Source organism: Thunnus thynnus, chromosome 19 (genome assembly GCF_963924715.1).
Source record: "Thunnus thynnus chromosome 19, fThuThy2.1, whole genome shotgun sequence".
NCBI lineage: Eukaryota > Metazoa > Chordata > Actinopteri > Scombriformes > Scombridae > Thunnus > Thunnus thynnus.
The window spans coordinates 2,036,932-2,058,909 of record NC_089535.1 but is presented as its reverse complement, the minus strand read 5'-3'; the positions used below and the strand labels follow the sequence as shown (position 1 = coordinate 2,058,909).

General features: G+C 35.9%; 2 protein-coding genes across 2 annotated transcripts; one reads left to right on the top strand and one right to left on the bottom strand.

The window, feature by feature from the left end:
• The first annotated feature begins 217 nt into the window (after positions 1 to 217).
• On the top strand, positions 218 to 7,680 carry LOC137170914 (myosin light chain 5-like). Its single transcript, XM_067574553.1, has 8 exons — positions 218 to 330; positions 1,675 to 1,960; positions 4,119 to 4,226; positions 4,302 to 4,377; positions 4,471 to 4,575; positions 6,862 to 6,940; positions 7,025 to 7,073; positions 7,458 to 7,680. The coding sequence occupies exons 2-8, from the start codon at positions 1,772 to 1,774 to the stop codon at positions 7,557 to 7,559; spliced, it is 708 nt and encodes a 235-aa protein (XP_067430654.1). The 5' UTR covers positions 218 to 330; positions 1,675 to 1,771; the 3' UTR covers positions 7,560 to 7,680.
• A 662-nt stretch (positions 7,681 to 8,342) lies between these two features.
• hpse (heparanase) lies at positions 8,343 to 21,466 on the bottom strand. Its single transcript, XM_067574551.1, has 12 exons — positions 21,035 to 21,466; positions 18,642 to 18,757; positions 17,401 to 17,529; positions 17,149 to 17,322; positions 14,620 to 14,791; positions 14,323 to 14,370; positions 13,754 to 13,847; positions 13,577 to 13,683; positions 12,622 to 12,736; positions 11,138 to 11,262; positions 10,909 to 11,055; positions 8,343 to 9,193 (listed from the first exon to the last, which is right to left on the bottom strand). The coding sequence occupies exons 1-12, from the start codon at positions 21,250 to 21,252 to the stop codon at positions 9,025 to 9,027; spliced, it is 1,614 nt and encodes a 537-aa protein (XP_067430652.1). The 5' UTR covers positions 21,253 to 21,466; the 3' UTR covers positions 8,343 to 9,024.
• Positions 21,467 to 21,978: the final 512 nt, after the last annotated feature.

Genomic DNA, 21,978 nt, shown 5'->3' with positions numbered 1-21,978 from the left:
CTAATTAAAGGATTTAACTGAGTCAGTAGTGTGTGATGTGTGTGTTGTTGGGTGGAAAACAAAGTATTAGATTAAACTAAAAAGGAGGAGGAGGAGGAGGAGGAGGAGGAGGAGGAGGAGGAGGAGGAGGAGCAGGAGCAGAGAGCGGCAGCAGCAGCTGGTACGGTGGCAGAGCGAGCTGTGCTGCAGCCAGGACTTAAATAACCAGGACACGCCGGGACCCTCAGGTGTCCCAGGTTAGCTAACGAGCACCTGCAGACAGCAGACAGGTGACTCATGACAGGGGTCGTCTTTCAGGTCGTGTTCTTCAGGTGGAAGTTTGAATTACTGGTATTTCAACATTATTCTCACTGCTGCTGCTTGCAAGTTTAGTCTAGTTTAAAGATGTTTTTTTGGATGATTGTCTGTACCTTCACCTTGTTTATCCCTCTTGCATTTCATAATTAATGAGAGTCTACTATCTAACATAATAGTTGAAGTTTATTCATGTATGTTGTCAAGTTGATTAAGATGTTTGCTGCTGAGCCCCAGAAGATAGAACATTAGTTATTTTAGTTCAACCCCAGCGTGTTTCTGAGCTGCAGCTGGTTGATACTGTAGTTTGTTGCCAAGTTGTACTAAAACTCGGGACATATTAGGTCATTTGTTGTTTTTCATGGTGATTCACCCTGAGAGGAGAACAGAAGTCAGACGGGGAAGCAACTAATTCCTAAAAAGATAAACACAATAAATCCTCGTCATCACTCTTCTGAAGAACCTGACTTCAATTCAAGAAGGGAAGTTTCTTTTTTAAAATATTTCTGGCTGTCATTCAGTTGTTTCGTTTCTCTTTTTCTCACTCAGTGAACCTGAATGTCGACCTTCTATAACATCTGAAGGCTTTACAAACTCTTTATCCTGCAATCTGCAGTAGTTTGTAAAGCAGTTTAGACTTATGACCAAGTTTTACTGGCAGCTCAGGATATTATATTCAACAGATTTACACTGATCCCCTTTGAAACTTGAGAATTATTTTTTCAAACAAACTTTATTAATATACTTGACATATTTGAAAGCTTCTGAATAAATGTTGTAGGGTTTGTGTTTTAAATGTAAAACTGAGCTGATCTCATTACTGGATCATGAAGACTGAAGACACGTTAATATTTACAGTAAACGTCTGCAATTTATAATTGTTTTTATAAATATGAATAAGAAGAAAAGTTATTTACAGTAAATGTCTGTAATTTATAATTGTTTTTATTTATATGAATAAGAAGAAAACTTTTCATTTGTTTACTGTAACATTTACAGTAAGAAACTGTTCACCTTCTGCTGCAGAATACTGTTATAATTTTTACAGTAAATTACAGAAATGACACTGTAAAAAAACACTTTACTGTAATTTTACAGAGAAATTTGTGTACTTTATTTACAGTTTGTTAATAATCCGTTTACTTGTAATAGATTATTTTTAAATTGACGTATTTCCACTTTTCCCTCATTAAGTTGATTTATTTTTGTACGTGTTTGTTTGTTTGCACAGAGACTGCAGATAAAAATGAACCTTTTGGCTAAATCTGACTTCATATTGATGTTAATTAATGTGTGTTATCCCTGACAAATCAATGAATAAAGTAATAGAGCAGTCTTCTGTTATCCTCACAGTTGTCTTTCCCTCCCTTCGTCTCTGAGGTGAAACTCTGTAAATAGAAACACTTTAAAAGGTTTCGATCATCAGCAGCAGTTGTCGGGCCTCCGGAGAACCCGGGTTTTACCAAACATCTTGTCCATGTATGGGGAACTTTGTGAGGCCTGGGGGGTCCCGTTTAGATCCCGGCTCGTCCCCGAAGACCCAGCTTCATTAAAACCATCATCACTGTGCTCTCTGCATCCCGGACAGCTGCTGTATTTAAACTCTCTGCCCCCAAATCATCAGAAACACTCAGTGCAGCAGCAGCAAGGAGGACGAGGAGAGATGGTATGTCATCACATTATCTTATTATTCATTTCTTTTTCATTTGCTTTCATCCTTTTATATTAAAACCACAACTTAAAACACTGCAATTTCAAATCACAGGAGCTATGACTTTAATTGTAACTTACATAATTAATAGTGTCTAAATGAGTTAAACACAGTTTTGATTATTTAATCAAACCAAATAAAGAATAAAATAACTTTTATGGGAATGTTAAGATATTTAGAGTGGAAATTGGAGTATTTATGTATATTTTTATACATAAAGATAAACAGCTGTACCATCAAATTTTAAAAGTTATATGCAGATCAATTAATGGAAAAATATAAAAAATTGTACATATGCTATACAATCAATTGACATTAGAGAGCTATATACAGTTCTCTGTTATTCCTGAGCAAAGCGCGGTAATAAATAAATACAGTGATTAATACAATTTATAGCAGTAGAATTATAAATTACAATCCACCTATAATAAAAAAAACTAGGAGTATAAAAATGGTACTTTCATATTTATACCATGTATGTGTGAATTACTGTATATAAACTACCAGTCAAAGGTTTTAGAACATCACAAATTTTCCATTTTTATTGAAATGTAAACAGTTCAGTCCAGTTCCAGTAAATAATCTTAAATGATACACAAAAAAAAAAAGAAAGAAAAAAGAAGTTTAGGTTACCAAAAACTGAAAAATAATGTCAATTTCAAAGTTGTAAAAGGCATTTTCCAGGTTGTAAAAGGTAACGGCTCATAAATGAAACCTTGAAAGTTGATGAAAACAGTTCCTGCAGGTCTCTCATGACTTCCTAACCCTCCGTCTGTATAAATATATACATATATGATGTATATATTTATATATATATGATGGTTTGTGGCTCTTTTACTGGATGCAGAGTCGATGACTGGCAGCAGCTCTGGTTTAGTTAATCACGGTGCAACAAGATAATGATCCAAAACAAACCTCCAGACTACCAGAACAAGACAGAAGGCTTCAAATCATGGAACGGCTGCACAGTGGTCATCGAGCTCATCTGGGATGAACTGGGATGAACTGGAATGAACTGGGATGAACTGGGATGAATTGGACCGAAGGGTGAAAGCAAAGCAACACATTTAATTTTGCAACAGTGTTGGAAGAACTTTCAGAGCAATATTGAATTTCTATTGTAGAAAGAATGTGTTTGGCTGTTACATTAGATATTAAAAACTAGATAAAATTTTGTCAAACAAAAAGATTCAGTTATTTCTTTTTTTAATCTTCAACTGTTTATTGGTTTTATGCTTTATATTCAGTTTATTAGACAATAAAAACTGGAAAATTGAGGTGTTCTAAAACTTTTGACTGGTATTGTAAATGTACTATAAATATATTATATACACATATATAAATACACATAGATAAAACTAAATAATACATGTAAAATATATGTAAAAATTGAAAAATTCTAAATGAAAATCTATATTTTGGTTTCTAAAATAAAACAAACACAATGCTGATTGTATTACATACGATTCAAATCTAAAATCATATATATAATATAATTATTATGATTATAAATATAATATAATAAAACAATTATACAATAATAATTGTAAACACAGAATAATACATTTTATTTATAGATCACTTTTCTAAATGTTCAAAGAAACAAAAAGACAAAATAAAATCTAAATGAAAAATATAATTTACTCACAATTATTTCTTAGTTATTTCTTAGTATTTCTTAGTTCTTGCAGGGTTAAATATACCACTAGTATAATATCTTAATAAATGTGAGCAAAACTGGTTGATTTTAAAAAAAAAAAAAGTATGAAGGTTTCCTTAAAAGTAAACTTTTCTCTGATAAAGAAGAATTATTTTATCTGACTCTGCTTTGTGCTAATTATTGGTACAAATATAGATAATTATACTATTATATTATCACAAATATCAGCTTGGAGTTTAATTTATCATTAAAATCACAATATTGGCCAGAAAAATTGCAATTTCCTCAAATTATAAAGCCTTACCACTGTTTCTTTGACTACTGAATCACAGATATGACTCAAAGTTCTCTGTCTTTGACTTCAGAAAATAACATTTGTGTATGCTTAAAATAATAAAATAATATTTGTATATGTTTAAACTAATAAGATAATATTTGTAAATTCTTCTTTAGGCGAGCAGGAAGACAAAGAAGAAGGAGGGAGGCGCCAAAAGAGCTCAGAGAGCCTCGTCCAATGTTTTCTCCATGTTTGAACAGACTCAGATTCAGGAGTTCAAAGAGGTAAAATCATCACATGTAAAGCAGCATCACACTCTTTTAAAAACTTTTCTCATATATTTTATCTTTGTAATTTAGGCTTTCACGCTAATCGACCAGAACCGGGACGGATTCATCGATAAAGAAGATCTGAAGGACACCTACGCGTCGTTGGGTTTGTAGCGCTGATAATAAACAGACTCATGGACGACGTTTTTTTTTTAGATGTATTTACTTGTTATATTTATGAGCTGTTCTGTTTCATCAGGTAAACTCAACGTGAAGGACAATGAACTGGAGGACATGCTGAAAGAAGCCACCGGCCCCATCAACTTCACCATGTTCCTCAACCTGTTTGGAGGAAAGCTGCACGGTGAGACCCTGAACGCAGCACGCCGTGGCTATGAGTCACAGTCATTGCATTTTACCCAAGATGCTTTGGGGGCTGACTTGTGAGAGTGAACTATAAAAATGTTCAGTCTTGCTGCCAGTTTGTTCCAGTGTGATTCCCAACCAGTGGTACTTTTACTCCTGGACGTATGTGGAGAGATTGTAGAGTAGCTCAATTAATCTGAAGAAATTTTAATGAATGATTTGATTAAAAAAATATATCCACATATTGAGTCAGCTATAACAATTAATGTAGGTGTTATTGCAATTAAGAGTGCATGAAATAGTTAAAACTGACAGTTTAATGGCTGGAATGTCTGCATGTGTTTGTAGTACGAATCCAAAACAAACATTGACAGTTCAACTGTAGGAAAATATTGTAACATCCACTGTTATATCCACTTTTATATGATTAATAGTTACATAACATCTAGTTTGAAATGAATTCAAAGGAACACATTTGGAACATCAATGGTTGTGTTGATGAAGGGGTTCCTGACGGGGCCGAGGGGCTAACGTCTTACAAAAAAGGTTGGGAACCGCTACTATAGATCACCATTATAATAAAGACGTCTAAAACACGATGAACATGTTTTTAAAGATGAATCGTTCAGATTTCAAATGTGCAGTCAATTTATCAAAAAATTATACCTACTTGAAAATGAGCTTCAGCGTTTTCTGAGATGTGCGGAGCTGCCAGTAAGACCAGTTATAACAACATCTATCCAACGTTTGCTAACATTAACCGACATCAGCTGGTGGTCAAACCGGACCAAGAAAAGGAGGCTGAGCGACAAAACCCCTCAATGTCCTCAGAGGTGCATTTATTGCTGATGGATTCACCTTTTCATTTGTAAGAGGAAGAATATGTTTATTCTTTTTAAAGTTACCATTTAAATTGAGCTATATTAATCACCTGAACACTGTTATGGAATTTTCCATCTTTAGGGGTTACAGGTTGGAGTGACGTTGGGTCAAGACGAAGCCTTGAGGTCACGCTGTAATTCTTAATCTCTCCTTCGAGACTTCAGCTGTCTGTGATGTTTTGGTGAAAGCAGAAACCTCTCTGATAGAGGGTATATCAGCATTTCCATGGTTACCGAGGTCAGAGGAGGCTTCCCTAAACAGCACAGATGGGTGGATGACACAGTCAGACACTCAAACCAAAACTGCTGAAATTACATGCAACGTGACTTAAACTGTCACAGGTAAAGTGCAGTCCCTTGTTTAGAAACTAGTGAACCAATCAGACTAATTTTCCATATTGTAGGCTGATAAAGACGAGGACTCGGACTTTTGTATCAAATTATTGCAGAAAAAGGTACCAGAGCAAAAAACTCTCTCTTGAAAATAAAAAGGGAGTCAGAGGTCCAAGCAGCAAAGTGTTCTTTAATGCCGGCAAGAAAGGAGAGCAAGTAGCACTTTTACAAAGAACCAAATCGCTCCAAAGGTTTTTTCTTTGGGACATTGTTTTTATGCCCTTGGGTCGGCTTAGGTCACACCTTATCATCCACCCTCCCTAAATTTTGACCAATTATTATGTTACTTTTATCTCCGTCACTCGTTGTTGGTCAAAACTCTTCAAAACAGGTTTTGAGGTGTTTGAGGATATGTACTGGCATATTCAATTCTACCTGATTATATACAATTTTTATATATAAGTATTGGGAATCATTTTACACCATTATTGCCAAGTTGTCTTCTGGCCTCTTATTTTTTGTAAGTTATTCTTAGTCATTTTACACCCTTATTTCTTGATCTCCTCCAGAGAGTATGTTTGAAAGGTGAAGACTTTAGCAGACCCAAGCAAAGTGACATGTAATACAAACACACTCACATTTCTCCAGTGTATGATTATGATTCTTCTACCGTGCCTCTATACGTACAGTGTGATTAAATATGGTTCGTGAGATTATAACTACACCAATACAAATTGTATCACACTAGCCCTTATTGCTTATAAACTTATAAAATCAATCTGCATAGCTTAATATTGCCTTTAAGCACACCAATGACTTTTAATGAAAATACACCACAGGACCTTCAGAGGGCAGAACAGAAAGAGACAACATCGGAGCAGAACACTCTGGTGTTTACTGTTTTAGGTTCTCCACTTGGCCGAGTGCTTCAATAAACATTTTCAGCATTAAGACATCAAAAGTCTCGTGTGCGCCTTTCTCCACTGCTGACCATCGCTCAAAATATCCACAACAAACACGACTTATTAATGAGCCGCCAACTGGTGTGATCACACGTTTTGTGTCTGCAGGCACAGACCCTGAAGACACCATCTTAAACGCTTTCAAGATGTTCGATCCTGACTCGAAGGGCTTCATACACAAAGACGAGTAAGTTGTCGGTTTAGTGATTTAGAAATCACATTTGTGTCACCTTTGCTGTAAAGATAAAATTAACATTTCCGTTTTTTGCAGATTACAGAAATTACTGATGACACAAGCAGACAAGTTTACATCCGAGGAGGTAAAGAATCCACTAGTTTATCTATTCGTACATGTTGTGTTGCTTCTTCTTTCTGACGGCCAGATAGGGTTTTTAACACCTGGAGTTTCAGACGATGAACACTTTCATTCATTATTGAGTCCTAATAGTCAAAATTTATTAAAAACAAGTCAAAAAAGTAGATTTTTTTCTTGATTGCATTGGACCATATTCTATCTTTTTTCAAAAACACTGACACTCATTTGTAGAAAACTGTTGAAAGTTGATTTGTACTTTAAACATTTTTGGAACTTTAGGGTTCAGTTATACAATTTTCCTAAAAACAGATCCACAGTTACATTCATGACTCTTGTTGTTTGTGCACTAATAACAGTTCCTCGTTGGTAATAATCTGTCTGATTGCAGGTGAAGCAGATGTTCCAGTCGTCGAACATCGATCCTGCAGGAAACCTGGATTATAAATCTCTGTGTTACATTATCACACACGGGGAGGAACAGGAGGAATAAATGTGTCTGTGAGCTGCTGTAGTCGTCAGTGTGCTGGTTGAATCAAACCTCAACGTCGTCTCTCTTTGGATTCAAATAAAACTGGAAAAACTGCAGAAAATCTGACTTGGAATTTATTCATTTTTTCTGTTTATGTGCTTCAGTCACAAAGATACCCCCCCTCCACAGAGCCAGCTGATAATAATAATCAGTATAGTGTTACTGGAGGGGACCAGGGTACTGAGGAGGTTTTGGATCTCCTCTGGATCCCCAAGGAGAAGCAGGAAGACGTAACCTGACCCCGAGAAAAGAGAGAAACAAGACTAAGAGCCGTGCTAACAGCTCTGTGAGCTAAATGTTAACATGTTGATGTTTAGCAGGTATAATGTTTACCGTGCTCACCGTCTCATTTTAGCATGTTAGCATGCTAACATTTGCTAATTAGCACTAAACACAAATTACAGCTGAAGCTGGTGGGAATGTCTTTAGAACTAAAGTGGTGAATCAATATGATAATAACTGCCTTCGGGGTTTAATAAAGTTGTATTGAATTGAATAATAAACTTTATTCATATAGAACTTTATAAAAACAGTGGAGTAAGCTAATAAAATGCATCCATTTCTGTCATAAACCAAAGATTTAAATTTGAGTTTAACAGTTAGAGTATCACTGAAGTTATTACAGTTTTTGGGGGTTTTTTGTTGTTTACTGCCTACTTTTTACAACCTAACTTTGTGGAAATTATTCAACACTTATTGTAACACTTTAATTTTCCAAAATTAAAAGAGTAATTAAAAAAACAGGACTTTTAAGCATCTTTCCAGTTTTATTCAAATACAAATACAAATAATTTTGCTGCCTCAACAAATACAGATACAAATACAAATACTAGTACCTACTTGATTTGACTCATTTGGACGCTGAAGCTTCATATTAGCTTCAGATAAACTTTTAAATACATTTTTGCATAGAAAGAGGACTGTGACTCCTTTAAAACTGCTTTTAATAATAAATACATTTCTTTATCACTTAAATACCCGTAACATGAGCAGCAGGAATATGTGCATCTTCCCCTGCGGTCTCCAGTTTTAGATGAGCACCACATAACTTCCCAAACACCTCCAACAGACTTCAGTATCTTCATCATTTCTCCAAACTCCAAACCCTGTTTCCTCTAATAGTCAAAATAACATTCTGTTGTGTCAGCAGGATTATTACAAGGAGCTCTCATTTGATGTAAAATAAGTGATGATTTTATCGCAGTAGTAGAGGTATCATAGTGCCCTGATATGACTCACTGACATCAGCGAATAGTAAAAAAATGGAAACATGTTTTTAGATGTAGACAAACTCTTGAAATGTAAATTCAACGTTATCTGTGCTTGAAAACATATTTTGGATGTATACTGTATATTGATATCTGAGGTATTGCAGGTATTAATATACTGCTGTACATTAATATTTGATGGTTTGAGGAAAGATGACTCAGTGAGACGTCTGGCAGGCTGCGGCCCGAGCGTCTGTGAGGACGTAGAAGGCCAGAGAGTACGCAGGAAGCTCCAGATGTTCAGCTGCTGGCAGACGGATTCCTTTAAGGTCAGGAAGAGTTTTATCATCCACCATCTTCAACACTTGTCCGTTGAGTTTCACAGAGCTTCAATAAAAACACAAAATCAACTCGTTAGCTGGTTGTACGCAGCATTACAGAGTATATGAACACTGTAATGAAGAGTGTCCCATCATTACTTGAAGCACTTGAAACTCTATATGTATATAAATCTGAATGGAAATGAAATGAAATGTGATGACACCAAACTGGCACCATTTTTGCAGAAAAAAATGTCAGAAAATGGTGAAAAATCATGATCAGTGTTTCCCAAAAGCCTAAAACGACGTCCTCAAATGTCTTGTTTTGTCCATAACACAAAGATATTCAGTTTACTGTCATAAAGAAACCAGAAAATATTCACATTTAAGAATCTAGAATCAGAAGCAACTTCTGTTTATAGCAACAGTGCTTGTAAACTACAGAGTCTATGACTAATTGTAAGTGTTTACTTTATATACTTTTAGCAACAGCAAGGACGTCATCAGATTAAGTCTTATTATATATTATCTCTACAGTATCTATGGCAACTAAAGCATGAGTCAAGTTTTCCAGGTTGTATACGGGTAATTCCCAGCACTTGGTTAAAGGAAGTGAAAGACCCTGGTTAAATATTAAACATGTGACACACACGATGTATTGACTTTTCAATAGCTGCTGTAATCCACAGTGTTTGTGAGGCCTGAACACCTGCAGGAAGCAGCATGTAAACTCTGCTCTCAAAGACCCTGATAAGCTTATCAACCACTCCGACCCGATCCCTGTGACTAAAAAACATTTTCAATTACATAATCCGCTCTGCATTTACGTGTCCTCCGAAACATATGAGATAAAAACATTTTGAAGTGTAAACAGTAGGAGACAGCAACGATCTAATGATGAAGTAATTCATGATAAATGTAAACTTCAACTGAAGGATAATTTCTCTGATTTCGTCTGAGTTTTTCATTAGTATCAACAAATAAAATCAAATCATTATTTTCCTTTTTACATTGGAAAACAATCTTCGTTGGAGATTACATTATTAAGACAACACTGTTACTCCAACTCCCCTTCTAGAAACGGCACAAAATATTCTTTTAACTGGTGAAATTTGTGAAGTTTTAAGCCTGTTTGGCTTCATACTTGAACTGTCAGAAAAGTTAAAGATGCTTGAAACCAGATTATTTGTTTTTAAAGTCGCCTCAGTTTATCAGTTTATGAGTTGCTGCATGTGTCTTAACCATTAGGCTACCAGGGTTACTTTGAAACTACAGTATTTGAAGATATTAATTAATATCTTTAGTTGTGATCTGATTTTTGAAATAAACAAAACAATCTTGTTTCCTCATAATAGAGACAGTGGTGTGATAACTGTGAAATCCACTTTCCAGACTGATCTCTTGTCAGCTTGAGCTGAAAAATAGATTGAATATTTAACTAAGACAGATTAAAACCAGTTACCTTGAAACACATCTTATAACCTGCATTGCAGATGGTGTTTGACAGGACTATTTGACTTTGATAAGGTAAAAAAAGGTTTAATCATCCTAAAAATAGATATTATAACTTCCTTGAAACTGCATAAAGATAACTGTGTAACTGTGAAGTCAAGCAACACAGAAGCTTTGATAGTTTCTTCTTGCCTTGGAGATTCTTTCACATTAACAGTAAGTGATAAAACGTGACTCTTCACATGACACGAGCTGGGGTGGAGGGGGGGTGGGGGGGGGGTTCAGGCTAACTCGGTGATAAATGGTTATATTGAGGGAGTGCAGAGGCACCTGGAGTGGAGTCCTTCCTCTCCCGGCTTCTCAGACTGAAGGACAAAAGCGTCCACTGTGCTGGAGGACACGTGTGCAGGCATAGAGATCCTGGCTGGCCTCTTACTCAGGTTCATGGATATCATTGTGACCGCTCCGTCTCCGTAGCTGGGGAGGAAAATACAGGTTACTACATGATGTGACTGACAGATCAATCAAATTAAAAAAATTGATCTTGAAGCAGGAATACCTCCTTTTGTTTGTGCAGTGCAGATACAGCCTCACTGTTTTCCCTCGGCCAAAAATGGACAATACTTTGATTCCCAAAACCTCCGGTCCAACGAGTCTCTTGTAGAGAACAGACAACCAATAATCCTAAAAGAAGATACATGACACATTTAGAGTCTGTGGTCGTACAGACAACAAAAACAGCAGTAAAAGAAGTAGTCATGTTATTAACTTTAAGCTGCATTAAGTGATTTTTGTGCACTTTGTGGCATATATGAGCTTATAAAGTAGCTGTGGCTAACATGATAGCAAATATCCACGTTAACAGTGTCAATTATGACTTGTGGTGTTCCTCATGGATCTGTTCTTGGTCCTTCATATTATAAATCCACATACTAATATGTAGATTGTTCTGTGCCTTAAAAACAGCTCAAGTGTCACAAAAATTATTTATATGAGCGTTTCCTGATCTGACACCTAACTAGTGAAGCTGGGGTTGAGTTTAGGCAACTAAAACTACTTTGTTGAAGCTTTATTAATTATTTTTTTTCCACTTTTAGGGCAACGCAACAAGCTGTAAACATAGAATCTGACTTATTATTAACTTATAAAGAAGCAGTGGCTAACAGAGCAACATGTTTCTGTCCACCTGCTGAATGTAAGTCCAATATTCACTCTCTTTTAGCTGTTTTTACTCTCTACCAACTCCTGAGGGAAATATCTGGCTCTTTAGCTGCTAAATGCTCCACTATGTTCACCAGCTAGTCTACAGCTAACTGTGTGTGTTTGCTGTTTGCTGCTGGGCATATTGTGTACAGTGGGTTTATCAGAAAACAGTTGAGACTGAACCAGACAGGAAATGCGCTGCAAAACCAAAACCAGCCAAAGTCATAATGATTCACCTTCAGGTTGAATTGTAATAACTCTGATCCACTGACTTCCCATCTAGAGCGATCATCCAGTCAAACTCTTAATTTGTCTAAAACCTTGGTTTATAACCAAATACCTGCAAAACTTAAGACATTCCCATCAGCCTCAGCTGTACTTTGGGTTTTGTGCCAATTAGCAAATTCTAGCATAACATGCTAAACTCAGAGGGTGAACATTATACTTGCTTAACACCAGCATGTTAGCGTCTGGCTGATAAAATGCATTGTCTAGTGCAGCCTCACAGAGCTGCTAGCATGGCTGTAGACTGATGCATTAACATGTTGGTTGGATTTTAATAAACAAGATCAGATTTTATAAACTGAGCATATGTGTTTTTTTGTAAAATCTTAATTTGTAAAGCAACCAGTAACTACAGCTGTCAAATAAATATAGCAGAGTAAAAAATCCAATATTTACCTCTGAAATGGAACAGAAGTAGCATAATGGAAATACCCAAGTAAAGTACCTTAAAAATGTACAATACAACACTAAATTCAAAAACACATCTAGTGTCAAACTTCCTCTAAAGTCATAAAAAAATGCATGTTATAAATGTTCTATTTGGTAAAAGCTCACAGGAAGTGGTTCCAGTTGGTTGTCGACCAGGTTGTACCTCCCATTGCCAATAAGCGATTGCCTCATCACAACATCTATACCCAGTCTGGCTGCCAGTCCCAGTTTATCCAGCCACCTGTGGACATCACACAGTCACAACGCTGAAACATGAACTTTATAACACTGTGTTATACATCATGTGCTCAGATGGCTCATTTAACACCCACAGTATGCAGCTTTTAATATAAAAACCACACATGAGCCTTAATACAAGTGAGCAGCTGGTTTAAGGTTTGTCATGTAGTAAGTTAAAGAGAAGCTCTTGAGTTCATGTCCTGCGTTCCCTCTTCGCTCTAAATCATTAATGTGCTACGTGCTTCTTTTCCCTCCGTTTAGTTGTTTTTCAGAGTAAATATAAAGCAAATAACATGACCCACGAGGTCTAGCAAAGAAAAGCACACAAATTCAGCTTATCAACAGTAACCGGTCAAAGAACAGCAGGTGTGTCAGTGTTTACTGATGTCGTCTACATGCAGCTGTAGTAAAAGAGATCCGGGTTGCAGGACAAATAACTAAAATAATCAACGGATTCATCGATAATGAAAATAATCAGTTAGTTGCAGCATTAAAGTCACCATTAATGTGGTGGCATCTGTAAACCTGCGTGTAACACTGTAATCTTTGTTCAAGATTTCACTTTTTAAGCACTTTTGCCAATAAATCTGTTGCAGAGGTCCTGTAGAAGCAGTTATATGTTGAAAATATCAAGTTCCATTAAAATAAAAGGTATAATATACAAAATATACGTGTTCCAGTTTGAATGTTTCTGTTATAAGCTGCTTCAACAACAAACTGAGACTCCTGATGTACATAAAACATACAACATTCAGGCAGATTGTTTCTAATTATTAGTCCCATTTCAAACATTTTAAATCCAAAGAATCTCTTTGAGTTGCTCGGACTTGTTTGAACTCACATGAATCCTGCGACGAAGGTGTTAGACAGTCTCTCAGCTCCTCCTCCGTAGGCAGAGCTCGTCTCTCCGAGCCACACCGGCTTCCCCGGAGACACCTGCTTCACTCTCTGAAACACAGATTCACTTTAACATTGCGTAACATCACTCGTATCATTCACTTCAACTGTACATTATTACCTCCAGGACTTCATCGGTCTTTGTCTTTAGCACGTCCAGAAGTTTTGGATCCAGAAAATCCTTCAATGACGTGTCTCTTCCATTCACATAATAACTAGGAAACAGGAGAGTGAGTCAAAATAAAGCTTCTGGAGGAACAAAAGCAAAGCAAATATTACTTTTTTTTAAATGCTAACTTTACTTTTTTAATGCTAAAATTACTTATTTGATGCTAACAGTAGGGTTGAGTGAGGTTTCCATCCAAATTTAGCTCAAATTTTCATCCACTCCTGTTTTAATATTAGCAGATAAACTAATTCTCCAGTCGGTGCCATTAAACCGTTGCAGAAGAAGAAGACACAACGAGATGACCTCATTAAAAGAGCGACAGTCAAAGCTCAAACGATGGAAAACATGATGGAAATATGACGTTTCTGATAGTTTCATGTATTGATTTGAGGAAGGTTACAGTCTCCTCATCATTGCTCTTCACAGATCTGATGTTTTCAGCTCTTCATGATTCATGTACATCATCATTTATTCACTCAGTCTGTTTACAGAGTTTGAGGTCAAAGCGAAGGTGAACTCACTGGTGCCAGGTGAAGGCGTTGATTGCATTTGCTCCACTCTGCAGAAAGCTACAGCAAAGGACACACAGTGGAGGAAAAGTAAGACATAAGTGGAATAAGTTGGTTGCTTCTGAGAGGTTCTCAGTTCTAGAGTTATTAGAAGAGTTAGATCTTCATTCATACAACAGCAAACACAACAAACACCAGAAAGGTTAAACACTTCTGGAGCTGAAAATGGGGTGAAGACAGAATCACGGCGTAGTTCTGCTGACATGTTGATGAGTTATGTATAAAAACAGTGAAAGTCGGAGCTCTCACCTCTCCAGTAGGTTCGTCCGGTGGGTCCGCGGCTGGCCGATGTCCGGCCCATACAGTTGGGCGTTGTGGTAAAATTTGGATTTTGACATTATCTGTCTGAAATGAGTGAAATCCTGACCGAGCTGTAATCCATCCACCCAAATACCTGACTTCCACCTAAAGCTGTTTGGTTCTGAAAACAAACAAACAACATCCAGTTTATGAGTATTATGAGCTTGATGTAGTTAAAGTATTGCAGTAAAAGTAGTGGTTTGGTCCCTCTGACTGATATATTATTATATATGACATCATTAGATTATTAATAGTGAAGCATCAGTGTTAGAGCAGCATGTTACTGTTGTAGCTGCTGGAGGTGGAGCTAGTTTACACTACTTTATAGACAGTTAGCTAGTTTAGTCCAGTGGTTCCCAACCTAGGGGTCGGGCCCCTCCAAAGGGTCAGCAGATAAATCTGAGGGGTCGTGAGATGATTAATGGGAGAGGAAAGAAGAAAAAACAAAGTTTAATCTTTGATTTTTGCTGAAATATTGGATCATTTGAACATTTATTGAAATGAAAGCATGTGAGAAGTTTAGAGGGAAAAATCACTATTTGGTGGAGCTGTTAACAACTCATAGACATGTGAAATGTGACCCCGACTACACACTGCTTTTTGTAAGACGTCAAAAGACAAAAAGGTTGGAAACCACTGGTTTCATCTTTAACAATGTGTTGTATTTTAAAAGCTTGTTATATTATCCATTGTGTCAAATCTTCATCTGAAAAGTAACTAAAGCTGTCAAATAAATGTAGTGGAGTAGAAAGTACAATATTTCCCTCTGAAATGTAGAAAGTAGCATCACATGGAAATACTCAAGTAAAGTACAAGTACCTCAAGATTGTACTTAAGGACAACAAAGCAATACAGTGAAAAGCTGGATTTCAGGGTTGTATATGTAGAAAAGGGGATTTAGAAACTCATACAGAGGATGTTACTGACAGAAACAAACACACAGAGACAAAAGAGGAAAAGAAAGTGAGAAAATAAACCGTTAGTTTGACTGAAGGAAGATCCTCACACCTTTAGGAACTTTTAGTTTGAGTGACAAACTGAGAATAAGGGAAACCTCTCCTGTTTTACATCAGTCAGTCTGTTTCTGATGAAAGACTTGTGTCACCGTAAAAGGAAACCGCTGTTGAGACACGTTAAACACCATAAAATGACTTCCTGTGTGCACCGTGAGGTGACTCAAACCATAAGAAAACAAGTGAAACTAAAACCTCAGATAAAAGGCTGCACTGTTTCAATGTTACTGTGAAGTAAAGAAAGGATGTAAAGAGAGTGATGAAGATTGTAAGAATCATTGGTTTTAATGTCATGACCAGACACAAGCTGTATGAAAGAGGAACGACGAGCAGAAGATGAATAAAGGGGTTTATATGTGTGTAAGTGATTTAATTTATATATATAGATATATATACCATAACAACATGCTCTGAACATCAGTCTGCGCAACAAGACTGCAGTAAACTGCTGGAAATCATTTTGGAAATAAAAATAAGAGGTCAGCTGTCAGATAAATATGGAGTCATGGAGCGGCCATAAAGAAAAAAATAACAAATTTGTGCCCTCGATTTAACAGAATTCAGCCTCATGTCATCATCGCACTGTGAATCGCTTGGATTTAATAAGGTTTTATTTTGATCTTGAAATAAGATTTGTTGATATACTTCAGGTTTTGGCTGGTAAACACAACACTATGTTATCTCTGAGATCCCTTATAATATCCGTTAAAACAGGATAACGGACCAGGGTCGTGGACGTGGATGTATTATTCACCAAACGGGCGGCTGGCTTCGTCTCAACATCTGGGGCCTGTTTCAGAAAGCAGGTTCAGCAAACTCTGAGTCAAACCCTGAACTCTGAGTTAAGTGCCCGCGTGATGAATGAAAACAGCCATCACCATCAATGGAGCTGCGATACTACAAGTCACCATGGCAACATAAATAAAAGGCAGAGCCTCTATTTTAATCCAGCGGACTGACGATGCACATTTATCTTTTAAAAAAAAAGAGCCTGAGTAAGAGCAGGAAAAGTGTCAATAAGTTAACACAATAAAGTTTTATTGAGTGTCGTCCGTTAATTGATCATTTAGCCGACTTACTTTTGCTTAATGATGATAAAGTGGAATCTGACTGTGTATCAGGCTGCAGCTACATTACATTTTAAATACATTTGTCCAGCTTTAATCAGACGGATAAAACACAGGAAGCAGCGACTGAAGATGAAAAATATAGTTAAATATTTAAAACATATATAGATCAAAGACACAGAGACATGATTGTAGCTCACAGTCTGATCAGTAATAATGTGTTTGCTGATTTGTTCTTGAAAAGGTGTCGATGTTAAAAGACAGAATATTTTAAATGTTTAGACGTCTATTTGAATAGTTAAATGACTTAAACAATTAATCATTTATCAAAATAGTCACTTATTGATTGATAAAAGTGGATCTGATGGTTTGAGCTCTACAGTTGACAGTGAGGTTACCGTTGCCGAGCTCCCAGGACATCCTGTACTGTCTGGACTCGCAGTACTGCATCAGTAGACGGGCGTTGCTGCTGTTCCAGCTGTTGTCAGCCGTCCTGAGCAGAGCGTTCAGCCCGAAGATCAGATCCAACCCTGTGCAGTTGGTGAAGGAGTTCAGCAGATCTACGGTGGACTCTGTCACAGGAAGACATACAGCAGTCAGCGAACCTGTCAGAGCAGCAGCTGAATTTACTGTATGTATCAGACTCGCACCTGTGTACGTTGTTCGGTTGAACTTCTTCTTCCGATCTTCGCTCATCAGCAACATTTCCTGTTGACTCCACTCCTCCGTCAGCTTCTCCTCCAGCCATGAAGGCAGCTCCAGTTCATTACAGGATTTCTCTAAAAAACAAACATTTACATCACACGTACTCAAAGAAAATGAGCCTTTTAACACGAACGCTGCCTCATTTACAGCATCGTCCCTGTCAAATAAATAAATAAACAGTATTTCATAGTTTTGACTTATTATGAGTATTTTAATTTCTATCATATTTAACTTTTTAAATGCATTGTTTTCTTTGGGCTTCCATAAAATACACTGTAGCTGGAAAGATAAACATATCAGACAGTAATTTAATGGAATCAACTGAGTTTAGTTTTATAATTTATTCAAGTTAATTCAATCTAAAATTTCTAGTTTTTATTTCAAAACCATTTCAGAACTCATATTTATAAAAATCTTCTGACTTGAAGTCTTTTGAATTAAAATAATGAGTTAATTAAATTAAACATGATCAGCATATTAGCAGATTTCCCAGCATGCATTGTTTAAAAGTTAAAACTTCTTTTTTTGTAGTAGGAAAACAGACATGATAGAAAAGTTGCTGCGCGTCTTTAATACGTGTTAAAATAAGTCACGTGTTTCTTTTCATGATGATTAAAAACAAATCATGATGAAGGAATTGATGAGTTGAATTCAGTCTCCTCAACACTACATGAATAATAAGCTCGTATATTATTATATTATCTTTATACTGCAACCAAAAACTGACTCTTCAGATGAAGAAAATATAAATTAGAATCAAATTTAATCTGAATTTCATTTATAATTTCAAACATCTACCTGAGCAGTTTAATAAATTAACAGATATTTAGTTAAGATAACTTCCGGTGGTGTAAGAAGAAGAAGAAGAAGAAGAAGAAGAAGAAGAAGAAGAAGAAGAAGAAGAAGAAGAAGAAGAAGTATTTTTATTTGTTGACTTATATTTTTAAGGTGGAGCTTGAACTCATATTTCTAATTATAGACAAGTTATATTTTACAGGAAGTGATGGTTTAATTGGTCTGTAGTTGCTAAATATTTGCAAAAAGGGAAACAAATACCAACATGTTGAACATGACGTTATGACTCACTGCCGTAGAAGAAAAGAAGCTTTAAATCAGAGCAGAAGTGAAAATGCTTTATTTAAATACTGGTATTGCTGGTTGGTTCATCGGGTCCGGCGAGTTTTACCTGCAGTGAAGCTGGAGGTGAACTGAGGGGTGAAGACCATGAAGTCCTGTTGGGTCCCTCCGAATCTCAAAAATGCTGGAGTTAAAGCTCTGGTCAACGTCCGTAACTTCGTAGAGCTGGAAACAACAAAAGCTTCACGTTAGATTCAGAGTTAAAAAACATAAAACATCATCATATAAACATCAAATATCAGAAGAATGAAGACAAAACACTTTAATTTGGACTGTGATGATGATGTTTCCTGAAAGTAATAATGAGTCCAATGAAGATAATATTAGATAGATAGATAGATAGATAGATAGATAGATAGATGATAGATAGATAGATAGATAGATAGATAGATAGATAGATAGATAGATAGATATATATAGATAGATAGATAGATAGATAGATAGATGATAGATAGATATATAGATATATAGATAGATAGATAGATAGATAGATGATAGATAGATAGATAGATGATAGATAGATAGATAGATAGATAGATAGATAGATAGATAGATAGATAGATAGGTGATAGATAGATAGATAGATAGATAGATAGATAGATAGATAGATGATAGATAGATAGATAGATAGATAGATAGATAGATAGATAGATAGATAGATAGATGATAGATAGATAGATAGATAGATAGATAGGTGATAGATAGATAGATAGATAGATAGATAGATAGATAGATAGGTGATAGATAGATCAAACAACAAATGCAATTAAAAGCTTAATTATATACAATTAGTCTATTTAGTTATTGATTATTATTTAGCCTTTAATTGATTTGTTTCTTTTACATTTTGAACCTCATTGTTTAAAGAAAATGTGGACGCAGTGATTTTATATCGTAGTATTGATACTTTTACTTCAGTATTTCTTCAACCACACAGCGGGAACTGCCAGGTCCTCCTGAGATAAAACTATCAACTATATATAGAGTTTGACTACATATATAACAATATAAACTATTAACTATATATAGAGTTTAACTACATATATAACAATATAAACTATTAACTATATATAGAGTTTAACTACATATAAAACAATATAAACTATTAACTATATATAGAGTTTAACTACATATATAACAATATAAACTATCAACTATATATAGAGTTTAACTACATATAAAACAATATAAACTATCAACTATATATAGAGTTTAACTACATATATAACAATATAAACTATCAACTATATATAGAGTTTAACTACATATAAAACAATATAAACTATCAACTATATATAGAGTTTAACTACATATAAAACAATATAAACTATCAACTATATATAGAGTTTAACTACATATATAACAATATAAACTATCAACTATATATAGAGTTTAACTACATATATAACAATATAAACTATCAACTACATATAGAGTTTAACTACATATATAACAATATAAACTATCAACTATATATAGAGTTTAACTACATTTACAGTATATAATAATATAAACTATCATTTTTATGAGTCTTTTGATATTGTTCTGACACAATGTGGCAAAAAAAAATTCCTGCAGTCTATAAAGTGTGATATTAACACACAAAACACACATTATGCCTTCATTGAATGATCACCTTCACACCATAAATCAGAAAAGTCTTTAAACTGTCAACAAATAAGGAAGATGATTCAATTATTGACCACAAGCACGTTGGCAGAAAAACAATAAAACCTGTGATTGATGAAGAATATCTGGATCAAAGACTCCATGACACTGAATGTACCTGAATCTCTGTCTTTGTTTTTACCATCATATTGTATTTTAGCAGCAGCTCCTGAATCACTAAATCCGTCTCTGCTTTAAAGCTCATCTTGTTGCCAAATCTGAATAATTAACTTGTGTTTTTTTTCATTATAAAAGGTTCATTTAATCTGATAAACTGTTGTTTAAAAGCACAAATCTAAAAAAAAAGGCAAATCCAATTATGTTGTCTGACATTTCCCCTCTGAGCTGAGTGGAATAATTCATGTGAATGCGAGATAATCTGAGCAGAGACTCACTGAGGAGTTTCAGAGAGAATAAGCAGCTTTTAGAGGAAAGTTAGTGCAGATCGCAGCACATTAATGAGGTTTAGTGAAGCAGTAAAAGCCTGAATCCACAGAAACAGCTGCTTCATTTACACACAGTATAACTCCTCACATTGTCTCATAATTAGTCTCTTTACCGAGTTTCTGAGCAATAAATCATTTATAAAAACTCAGATAAATGAAGCTGTTTGTTTATAGAGGAAAAACATTTACAGTCTTATAAAACAGGAGAACATAATAATTACAATTAATTATATAAAATGTGAAGAATGCAACAGTATCTGTGAACTCTGACCCTGAACCTTAAAGCTTCGTGTTGTGTCTGCAGAGGTGGAAGCAGACGGACACTCACCTCAGCAGGAACATGAACTTCTCATGGGTAGCCAGGCTCGCATCGACGGTGACGGACAGAAAGCGCGGATCCACCCGGCGGATGATCCGGGACACATCCAGAGACACATTCACCGACTCACCCGCGTCACCCGGTGGAGAGACGCCGGTAGAGTTGATGAGGAAGCCGCCGGCCACACGGAAGAGGAGAGAAGAGATCAACAACAGTACCGACTTCATGACTGCGGACACTCACTCACACTCACAGGCTGCTGTTTGAACTGTTCACTATATTTATGTGAGAAACGCTTCCTCTTTCTGTTCACACCCGAGCCGCATCATCTCCGGTACAAACCTGCCGGTGGCACGAGCACACCGCGGCCGTGACATGAAGCTGAATAATGAGGACAGACTGAGCAACATGTCAACGCACAGGGCCGCAACAAGACCGTATGGGGCCCCAAGAAGCCCCCCCCTCCCCCTCCCCACCACCACCACCACCCAAAGGTCCTGAACTTAGGCATGTTTCAAGATTTAAATCAAATACTTTACTTTACTTTAAAAGTCATTTGTGTCTCTAAATATGCACTTTATTTAACTTATTTCAAAAGTTGAACTGCTGGACACCAGATGTCTCCTCCTTCACTGAAAAGTGCTTTATCAGTGTTTGTGCACAGAAAGCTTCAAGTTTCCACATCACACTGGTGTAAACTGAATAAATGATCAAATCAAGCTCATAAATCATAAACTAAACCTTCTAAACTTCTCACATGGTTTCATTTCAATAAATGTTCGAATTATTACTGGAATATTTCCATGTGATGCTACTTTCTACATTTCAGAGGGAAATATTGTACTTTCTACTCCACTACATTTATTTGACAGCTTTAGTTACTTTTCAGATGAAGCTTTTAAAATACAACACATTGTTAAAGACCAGCAGGAAACAGACTGACTGATGTAAAA